General features: G+C 35.3%; 1 protein-coding gene across 3 annotated transcripts in view; it reads right to left on the reverse strand.

Annotated features, from left to right (window-relative positions):
- LOC143247708 (allene oxide synthase-lipoxygenase protein-like) overlaps positions 1 to 11122 on the reverse strand; it is a 49480-nt gene extending 38358 nt beyond the window's left edge. Inside the window, exons 1-2 of one of the 3 annotated variants that reach the window (XM_076496124.1) lie at positions 10983 to 11122; positions 10419 to 10881 (exon numbers count right to left, since the gene is read on the reverse strand). In XM_076496124.1, the coding sequence (XP_076352239.1) occupies positions 10419 to 10881; positions 10983 to 11026 (507 nt within the window). In that variant the 5' untranslated portion in view covers positions 11027 to 11122. Of the gene's footprint in view, positions 1 to 10418 lie in introns of all 3 variants that reach the window. The other 2 variants (XM_076496125.1, XM_076496127.1) reach the window with 2 other exon arrangements.
- Between the last annotated feature and the right edge of the window lie 1673 nt (positions 11123 to 12795).

Here is a 12795-nt window from a genome sequence, read left to right on the forward strand (position 1 = left end):
AATAAACAGATAAAACAACGCGCGAGACAATGTCACACAGAATAAAACAGTTGAATAAACAGATAAAACAACGCGCGTGACAATGTAACACAGAATAAACAGATAAAACAACGCGCGTGACAATGTAACACAGAATAAAACAGTTGAATAAACAGATAAAACAAAGCGCGTGACAATGTAACACAGAATAAAACAGTTGAATAAACAGATAAAACAACGCGCGTGACAATATAACAGAATAAAACAGTTCAATAAACAAAAAACAACGCGCGTGACAATGTAACACAGAATAAAACAGTTGAATACACAGATAAAACAACGCGCGTGACAATGTAACACAGAATAAAACAGTTGAATAAACAGATAAAACAACGCGCGTGACAATGTAACACAGAAGAAACAGATAAAACAACGCGCGTGACAATGTAACACAGAATAAAACAGTTGAATAAACAGATAAAAAAAAGCGCGTGACAATGTAACACAGAATAAAACAGTTGAATAAACAGATAAAAAAAGCGCGTGACAATGTAACACAGAAAAAAAAACAGTTGACTAAACAGATAAGACAACGCGCGTGACAATGTAACACAAAATAAACCAGTTGAATAAACAGATACAACAACGCGCGTGACAATGTAACACAGAATAAAACAGTTGAATAAACAGACACAACAACGCGCGTGACAATGTAACACAGAATAAAACAGTTGAATAAACAGATACAACAACGCGCGTGACAATGTAACACAGAATAAAACAGTTCAATAAACAAATAAAAAAAGCGCGTGACAATGTAACACAGAATAAAACAGTTCAATAAACAAATAAAAAAGCGCGTGACAATGTAACACAGAATAAAACAGTTGAATACACAGATAAAACAACGCGCGTGACAATGTAACACAGAATAAAACACTTGAATAAACAGATGAAACAACGCGCGTGACAATGTAACACAGAATAAAACAGTTGAATAAACATAAAAAAAGCGCGTGACAATGTCACACAGAATAAAACAGTTGAATAAACAGATAAAACAAAGCGCGTGACAATGTAACACAGAATAAAACACTTGAATAAACAGATGAAACAACGCGCGTGACAATGTAACACAGAATAAAACAGTTGAATAACCATAAAAAAAAAGCGCGTGACAATGTCACACAGAATAAAACAGTTGAATAAACAGATAAAACAAAGCGCGTGACAATGTAACACAGAATAAAACAGTTGAATAAACAGATAAAACAACGCGCGTGACAATGTAACACAGAATAAAACACTTGAATAAACAGATGAAACAACGCGCGTGACAATGTAACACAGAATAAAACACTTGAATAAACAGATGAAACAACGCGCGTGACAATGTAACACAGAATAAAACACTTGAATAAACAGATGAAACAACGCGCGTGACAATGTAACACAGAATAAAACACTTGAATAAACATAAAAAAAGCGCGTGACAATGTCACACAGAATAAAACATTTGAATAAACAGATAAAACAACGCGCGTGACAATGTAACACAGAATAAAACAACGCACGTGACAATGTAACACAGAATAAAACAACTTACGTGACAATGTAACACAGAATAAAACAACGCACGTGACAATGTAACACAGAATAAAACAGTTGAATAAACAGATACAACAACGCGCGTGACAATGTAACACAGAATAAAACAGTTCAATAAACAAATAAAAAAAGCGCGTGACAATGTAACACAGAATAAAACAGTTCAATAAACAAATAAAAAAGCGCGTGACAATGTAACACAGAATAAAACAGTTGAATACACAGATAAAACAACGCGCGTGACAATGTAACACAGAATAAAACACTTGAATAAACAGATGAAACAACGCGCGTGACAATGTAACACAGAATAAAACAGTTGAATAAACATAAAAAAAGCGCGTGACAATGTCACACAGAATAAAACAGTTGAATAAACAGATAAAACAAAGCGCGTGACAATGTAACACAGAATAAAACACTTGAATAAACAGTTGAAACAACGCGCGTGACAATGTAACACAGAATAAAACAGTTGAATAAACATAAAAAAAGCGCGTGACAATGTCACACAGAATAAAACAGTTGAATAAACAGATAAAACAAAGCGCGTGACAATGTAACACAGAATAAAACAGTTGAATAAACAGATAAAACAACGCGCGTGACAATGTAACACAGAATAAAACACTTGAATAAACAGATGAAACAACGCGCGTGACAATGTAACACAGAATAAAACACTTGAATAAACAGATGAAACAACGCGCGTGACAATGTAACACAGAATAAAACACTTGAATAAACAGATGAAACAACGCGCGTGACAATGTAACACAGAATAAAACACTTGAATAAACATAAAAAAAGCGCGTGACAATGTCACACAGAATAAAACATTTGAATAAACAGATAAAACAACGCGCGTGACAATGTAACACAGAATAAAACAACGCACGTGACAATGTAACACAGAATAAAACAACTTACGTGACAATGTAACACAGAATAAAACAACGCACGTGACAATGTAACACAGAATAAAACAACGCACGTGACAATGTAACACAGAATAAAACGTTCGATTCCTTTTCACTGAACGCAGAAGAAACATTTTCCAATTCCGTAGTTTCATTGTTACACTAAAATCATCACAGAGGGCGCTCAATGGTTGTTTCACGTGATTCGTAATTCGCGACTTTTTATTTTTTAACGAGAACTGGTTAACATTTACAAAACAACATTCTTCACAACCTATCATCACACATACAGAACTGGTTAACATTTACAAAACAACATTCTTCATAAGCTATCATCACACACACAGAACTGGTTAACATTTACAAAACAACATTCTTCATAACCTGTCATCACACAGACAGAACTGGTTAACATTTACAAAACAACATTCTTCATAACCTATCATCACACATACAGAACTGGTTAACATTTACAAAACAACATTCTTCAAAACCTGTCATCACACAGACAGAACTGGTTAACATTTACAAAACAACATTCTTCATAAGCTATCATCACACACACAGAACTGGTTAACATTTACAAAACAACATTCTTCACAACCTGTCATCACACATACAGAACTGGTTAACATTTACAAAACAACATTCTTCATAAGCTATCATCACACATACAGAACTGGTTAACATTTACAAAACAACATTCTTCATAAGCTATCATCACACACACAGAACTGGTTAACATTTACAAAACAACATTCTTCATAAGCTATCTATCATGGTTAACATTTACAAAACACACATAAGCTATCATCACACACACAGAACTGGTTAACATTTACAAAACAACATTCTTCATAAGCTATCATCACACACACAGAACTGGTTAACATTTACAAAACAACATTCTTCATAACCTATCATCACACACACAGAACTGGTTAACATTTACAAAACAACATTCTTCATAAGCTATCATCACACACACAGAACTGGTTAACATTTACAAAACAACATTCTTCATAACCTATCATCACACATACAGAACTGGTTAACATTTACAAAACAACATTCTTCAAGCTATCATCACACACAGAACTGGTTAACATTTACAAAACAACATTCTTCATAACCTGTCATCAGAACTGGTTAACATTTACAAAACAACATTCTTCATAAGCTATCGTCACACACACAGAACTGGTTAACATTTACAAAACAACATTCTTCATAAGCTATCCTCACACACACAGAACTGGTTAACATTTACAAAACAACATTCTTCATAACCTGTCATCACACATACAGAACTGGTTAACATTTACAAAACAACATTCTTCATAACTATCTGTCATCACACAGACAGAACTGGTTAACATTTACAAAACAACATTCTTCATAACCTATCATCACACATACAGAACTGGTTAACATTTACAAAACAACATTCTTCATAACCTATCATCACACACACAGAACTGGTTAACATTTACAAAACAACATTCTTCACAACCTATCATCACACATACAGAACTGGTTAACACAAAACAACATTCTTCATAACCTGCCATCACACACAGAACTGGTTAACATTTACAAAACAACATTCTTCACAACCTGTCATCACACACACAGAACTGGTTAACATTTACAAAACAACATTCTTCATAACCTATCATCACACACACAGAACTGGTTAACATTTACAAAACATTCTTCACAACCTGTCATCACAGAACTGGTTAACATTTACAAAACAACATTCTTCAACCTGTCACACACAGACAACTGGTTAACATTTACAAAACATTCATAACCTGTCATCACACATACAGAACTTTACAAAACAACATTCTTCATAACCTGTCATAACATGGTTAACATTTACAAAACAACATTCTTCATAACCTGTCATCACACATACAGAACTGGTTAACATTTACAAAACAACATTCTTCATAACCTGTCATCACACATACAGAACTGGTTAACATTTACAAAACAACATTCTTCACAACCTATCGTCACACACACAGAACTGGTTAACATTTACAAAACAACATTCTTCACAACCTATCATCACACATACAGAACTGGTTAACATTTACAAAACAACATTCTTCATAAGCTATCATCACACACACAGAACTGGTTAACATTTACAAAACAACATTCTTCATAACCTGTCATCACACAGACAGAACTGGTTAACATTTACAAAACAACATTCTTCACAACCTATCCTCACACATACAGAACTGGTTAACATTTACAAAACAACATTCTTCACAACCTATCATCACACACACAGAACTGGTTAACATTTACAAAACAGCATTCTTCATAACCTATCATCACACATACAGAACTGGTTAACATTTACAAAACAACATTCTTCACAACCTGTCATCACACACACAGAACTGGTTAACATTTACAAAACAACATTCTTCATAACCTGTCATCACACAGACAGAACTGGTTAACATTTACAAAACAACATTCTTCACAACCTATCCTCACACATACAGAACTGGTTAACATTTACAAAACAACATTCTTCACAACCTATCATCACACACACAGAACTGGTTAACATTTACAAAACAACATTCTTCATAACCTATCATCACACAGACAGAACTGGTTAACATTTACAAAACAACATTCTTCATAACCTGTCATCACACACACAGAACTGGTTAACATTTACAAAACAACATTCTTCACAACCTGTCATCACACACACAGAACTGGTTAACATTTACAAAACATTCTTCATAACCTGTCATCACACATACAGAACTGGTTAACATTTACAAAACAACATTCTTCACAACCTGTCATCACACATACAGAACTGGTTAACATTTACAAAACAACATTCTTCACAACCTGTCATCACACACACAGAACTGGTTAACATTTACAAAACAACATTCTTCATAACCTATCATCACACATACAGAACTGGTTAACATTTACAAAACAACATTCTTCACAACCTATCATCACACATACAGAACTGGTTAACATTTACAAAACAACATTCTTCATAAAAGCAACATTCTATCATCACACACATACAGAACTGGTTAACATTTACAAAACAACATTCTTCATAAGCTATCATCACACATACAGAACTGGTTAACATTTACAAAACAACATTCTTCATAAGCTATCATCACACACACAGAACTGGTTAACATTTACAAAACAACATTCTTCATAACCTGTCATCACACAGACAGAACTGGTTAACATTTACAAAACAACATTCTTCATAACCTATCATCACACACACAGAACTGGTTAACATTTACAAAACAACATTCTTCATAACCTATCATCACACAGACAGAACTGGTTAACATTTACAAAACAACATTCTTCATAACCTATCATCACACACACAGAACTGGTTAACATTTACAAAACAACATTCTTCATAAGCTATCATCACACACACAGAACTGGTTAACATTTACAAAACAACATTCTTCATAACCTGTCATCACACAGACAGAACTGGTTAACATTTACAAAACAACATTCTTCATAAGCTATCATCACACAGACAGAACTGGTTAACATTTACAAAACAACATTCTTCATAAGCTATCGTCACACACACAGAACTGGATAACATTTACAAAACAACATTCTTCACAACCTATCATCACACATACAGAACTGGTTAACATTTACAAAACAACATTCTTCATAACCTGTCATCCTATCATCACACACACAGAACTGGTTAACATTTACAAAACAACATTCTTCACAACCTGTCATCACACACACAGAACTGGTTAACATTTACAAAACAACATTCTTCATAACCTGTCATCACACAGACAGAACTGGTTAACATTTACAAAACATTCTTCATAACCTGTCATCACACATACAGAACTGGTTAACATTTACAAAACAACATTCTTCATAACCTGTCATCACACATACAGAACTGGTTAACATTTACAAAACAACATTCTTCATAACCTGTCATCACACATACAGAACTGGTTAACATTTACAAAACAACATTCTTCATAACCTGTCATCACACATACAGAACTGGTTAACATTTACAAAACAACATTCTTCATAAGCTATCATCACACATACAGAACTGGTTAACATTTACAAAACAACATTCTTCACAACCTGTCATCACACACACAGAACTGGTTAACATTTACAAAACAACATTCTTCATAAGCTATCATCACACACACAGAACTGGTTAACATTTACAAAACAACATTCTTCATAAGCTATCATCACACACACAGAACTGGTTAACATTTACAAAACAACATTCTTCATAAGCTATCATCACACATACAGAACTGGTTAACATTTACAAAACAACATTCTTCACAACCTGTCATCACACACACAGAACTGGTTAACATTTACAAAACAACATTCTTCACAACCTGTCATCACACAGACAGAACTGGTTAACATTTACAAAACAACATTCTTCATAAGCTATCATCACACACACAGAACTGGTTAACATTTACAAAACAACATTCTTCATAAGCTATCATCACACACACAGAACTGGTTAACATTTACAAAACAACATTCTTCATAAGCTATCATCACACACACAGAACTGGTTAACATTTACAAAACAACATTCTTCATAACCTGTCATCACACATACAGAACTGGTTAACATTTACAAAACAACATTCTTCACAACCTGTCATCACACACACGGAACTGGTTAACATTTACAAAACAACATTCTTCACAACCTGTCATCACACACACGGAACTGGTTAACATTTACAAAACAACATTCTTCAAAAGCTATCATCACACACACAGAACTGGTTAACATTTACAAAACAACATTCTTCACAACCTGTCATCACACAGACAGAACTGGTTAACATTTACAAAACAACATTCTTCACAACCTGTCATCACACATACAGAACTGGTTAACATTTACAAAACAACATTCTTCACAACCTATCGTCACACACACAGAACTGGTTAACATTTACAAAACAACATTCTTCACAACCTATCATCACACACACAGAACTGGTTAACATTTACAAAACAACATTCTTCATAACCTATCATCACACACACAGAACTGGTTAACATTTACAAAACAACATTCTTCATAAGCTGTCATCACACACACTGGTTAACTGGTTAACATTTACAAAACAACATTCTTCACAACCTGTCATCACACAGACAGAACTGGTTAATTTACAAAACAACATTCTTCACAACCTATCAACATGGTTAACATTTACAAAACAACATTCTTCACAACCTATCATCACACACACAGAACTGGTTAACATTTACAAAACAACATTCTTCATAACCTATCATCACACACAGAACTGGTTAACATTTACAAAACAACATTCTTCACAACCTGTCATCACACACACAGAACTGGTTAACATTTACAAAACAACATTCTTCACAACCTATCCACACACACAGAACTGGTTAACATTTACAAAACAACATTCTTCACAACCTATCATCACACACACAGAACTGGTTAACATTTACAAAACAACATTCTTCACAACCTATCATCAACCTGGTTAACATTTACAAAACAACATCTTCACACACACAGAACTGGTTAACATTTACAAAACAACATTCTTCATAACCTGTCATCACACACACAGAACTGGTTAACATTTACAAAACAACATTCTTCACAACCTGTCATCACACACACAGAACTGGTTAACATTTACAAAACAACATTCTTCACAACCTGTCATCACACACACAGAACTGGTTAACATTTACAAAACAACATTCTTCACAACCTGTCATCACACACACAGAACTGGTTAACATTTACAAAACAACATTCTTCACAACCTATCATCACACATACAGAACTGGTTAACATTTACAAAACAACATTCTTCACAACCTATCATCACACATACAGAACTGGTTAACATTTACAAAACAACATTCTTCATAACCTATCATCACACATACAGAACTGGTTAACATTTACAAAACAACATTCTTCATAAGCTATCATCACACATACAGAACTGGTTAACATTTACAAAACAACATTCTTCATAAGCTATCATCACACATACAGAACTGGTTAACATTTACAAAACAACATTCTTCATAAGCTATCATCACACATACAGAACTGGTTAACATTTACAAAACAACATTCTTCATAACCTGTCATCACACAGACAGAACTGGTTAACATTTACAAAACAACATTCTTCATAAGCTATCGTCACACACACAGAACTGGTTAACATTTACAAAACAACATTCTTCATAACCTGTCATCACACAGACAGAACTGGTTAACATTTACAAAACAACATTCTTCACAACCTATCATCACACACACAGAACTGGTTAACATTTACAAAACAACATTCTTCATAACCTATCATCACACATACAGAACTGGTTAACATTTACAAAACATTCTTCATAAGCTATCATCACACATACAGAACTGGTTAACATTTACAAAACAACATTCTTCATAACCTGTCATCACACAGACAGAACTGGTTAACATTTACAAAACAACATTCTTCATAAGCTATCATCACACAGACAGAACTGGTTAACATTTACAAAACAACATTCTTCATAAGCTATCATCACACACACAGAACTGGTTAACATTTACAAAACAACATTCTTCATAACCTATCATCACACATACAGAACTGGTTAACATTTACAAAACAACATTCTTCATAACCTATCATCATACATACAGAACTGGTTAACATTTACAAAACAACATTCTTCATAACCTGTCATCACACATACAGAACTGGTTAACATTTACAAAACAACATTCTTCACAACCTGTCATCACACATACAGAACTGGTTAACATTTACAAAACAACATTCTTCACAACCTGTCATCACACACACAGAACTGGTTAACATTTACAAAACAACATTCTTCATAACCTATCATCACACATACAGAACTGGTTAACATTTACAAAACAACATTCTTCATAACCTATCATCACACATACAGAACTGGTTAACATTTACTAGATTAGGTTAAATAAAAGAGCGACTGTGAATGTTATTATTATATTGTATAAATTATTGTTTGTTGTTTTAATTTCACGCACTTTGATTGTATCGTTATATCGAGAATGTTTGGTGTGACAGAGACTCGAAGCTGCGACCATCAGAATGCGAATCGAACGCTCCAACTACCTAGCCATATCTGGCCATCAGTAACGGACATAAGTAACGGACATAAGTAAGAAGTGTGGTACACTTTAGTTTGTAGGTTCTGACCCAAACACGATAGGGGGACAACTTTCTTAGTCCTTTTATATTATTATAATCACGCTTTCTTTAATTTCCCTGTCTTTCTAGATTCATAGTCACGTTGGGTGTTCTTATAACAAGACAACAATTATTCGAATCACAACTCACCCATATAGGGTTCGGTTCCCCTCGGTGGGCTGAGCAGATAGCCCGATGTGGCTTTCGTATAAGAAAAACAAAACAAACAAACACCCATACAGTGTTAGTGTTATTTAAAATACCAATGTAAACAGAGAGGACAAACAGTACGTTCATACCTGTAGGCCCGGCACGGCCACGTGGGTTATGGCGTTCGATTCATAATCCAAGAGTCGCGGGTTCGAATCCCCGTCGCATCTAACATGTTCGCCCTTTCAACCATGGGAGCGTTATAATGTGACGATCAATCCCACTATTCGTTGGTAAAAGAGTAGCCCAAGAGTTGGCGATGACTAGTTACCTTCCCTCTGGTCTTACACTGCTGAATTCGGGACGGTTTGCGCAGATAGCCTTCGTGTGGCTTTGCGCAAAATTCAAAAGAAACAAACAATAATCATACCTGCGCGGGTCCACCTGGCACGTGAACCTTGATTTGATACTCTTCTCTGATTCGGTTAAGTTCAGCCTGGCGTTGTTCTTTGTTACGGTCATCTCTCGGCAGTGTGCAGTCGTACTCGTTGATGAAGTAGTGGACATCAGCAGCCACCCAGCGGTGCACAGGGAAGTAATACACCTCTTTTGTTGATACATTATGCACCTCGAATCTGTCTACGAACCAGTCATCTCCAAAACCGACAGCATCTCGCCAGAACTCGATTTGACTGACCGGACCGAAACGTTCCGAGACGGTCACTTCGTACACGCTTTCGGTGTCTCGTTCGTGGTCATTTCTCCACCACTTGTTAAGCTTGACCGAAGGAGATTTTCGGCCGAGGTCATCGTGAATCACAAGCCACACGTTGGCATCTGTCCCGGCTCCGCGGCGGTCACCGGTTACCACGTGCACTTCGAACTGTGGAGTGCTAAATGAACATAAAATATTATCCATTTTTAAACGTCTAAACATCTCCGATAAAAATCTAAGTTCTAAACAAAATGTTGTTGTGCGGATCTAAATAATTACTTTAACAAACGGATTTCACGTGCTTTTATGATTTCTCTTTTCATCTACGCTTTCCACAACTGGATTTTCCCAATACAGAAGCAGAGTTGACGAGGGCCTCTAGGAAACACCGGAACAGGTCAACAAGCCCACTAGAGTAAACAATCACCACCAATAACCTACCTTTGTTGGTTCAAGGCCACTAGCACGTGCGTTCCTTCGCTCGTAGTTATTTGGCCTGCCCACACATGGTTGTCAAATGAACTCGCTCTTGACAGCTGTTACGTTATCTTTCCCCCAACCGGTCTCCAGATAACAGTAAGGCTGAACAGACTTTGTGAAAAACGAAGTGTTTGAAGTATTGGAAGTTTCTTAAGACGAGAGAAATGTATTAATCATGTGTTATTAAATGACGCTTGCGATGATTTATTTTCGAACCATTCTGTTATGCATGTATTGTATGCGAATATTTTAGGGTTACACTTCAACGAAGGTTTCAAAATTAACTGTAACATCACTGATATTACTATCTAGTTATGTATTTTAGCAGAATAATAAACTATTGTAATTTGGAAAACAGTTACTAGATGTCACTCATGCCAACGCGTCTGGTCTTTATCAGCAAACCTTTCACACGATCCAATCAGACAAAGCTACACACAAAATACAGGGTGTTCGGAAAGTCATTGTGCACTTGTATATTTATTAAAAGACATGTTTCAATGTAGAATACAGGAGGTAAATACGAATGACAATTATAAATAATGTTGAAAGTGACCCCCGTTAGCATCAATACAGACCTGGATCCTTCTTATTTTGTTTCTAAACACCACTATCAGTTGGTGGCTTTAAATAGACTGAATAAAATATGATTACAAAACTGCACAGTGACTTTCCAGACACTCTGTATTTATTTATGGGTAAACGCCATCTATTTTATCTGCCTAATACTAATTAATTGTGATGATCATTCTTCTATTGGTATTATACTAATTTGTTTGTTTAAACACAAAGCTACACGATGGACTAACTGTGCTCTGTCCTCCATGGTTATCGATAGAAACCCGATTTTTAGCACCGAGTTCACAGACATTCCACAGTGCCACTGGGGAGCATATTATAAAAATAACCACTGTCTCCGAAATAATACTTGTTTGTTTTTTGTTGTTTTCAAGCTCACCGATGATTCATTGGTAAACTCAAGAGCTAATAACTCTAACATTTAAGGTTCGATACTCATATAATACTGCGCAGATTTGCGATTACAAATGAACAAACAGGTGATTTCTCTCTCTCTCTCAAGTGCGACTTCCATTTGATGTCAATTTCTTCACGCCAAGCTATAAAATATGTCACCTCCACTCTGTCCCCTGCGGGAAATCGAACCCCACATTTCATCGTTATAAGTTCATAAACTTACCGCCGTTCCATCAGATGAGAAGAATTCTTTTAGAACTTAAATCGTAATCTCATCTGTTCTCAAAACCCCCCCTCCCAGGTGTGTCAGTATCAAGTTTATAACGATAAAATCTACGGTTCGATTCTCCGCAATTCTCAGAGTGTAGGCAGTCCTTTGAGGTTTTGCACTAAAACAAGTAAACAAAACCATCAGTACAGACCTATCTCCATAAGTGACTAGGAAACTAAGTCCGGATATTGGGTCATTTCCGTAAATCTAAGTTCTTACTGTATACCAACGTATCTTGAGAGTTGTGTTATAAAGGTTCCTAATTCTTTAACCACATTATAATAACCCACACGAACAATGACCGTTTCCAAAACAATAAATTAATCTTATAGATAACGCCACCTATCGACAACGTCTGCTTATTAT

Source organism: Tachypleus tridentatus, chromosome 3 (genome assembly GCF_004210375.1).
Source record: "Tachypleus tridentatus isolate NWPU-2018 chromosome 3, ASM421037v1, whole genome shotgun sequence".
Classification (NCBI taxonomy): Eukaryota; Metazoa; Arthropoda; class Merostomata; order Xiphosura; family Limulidae; genus Tachypleus; species Tachypleus tridentatus.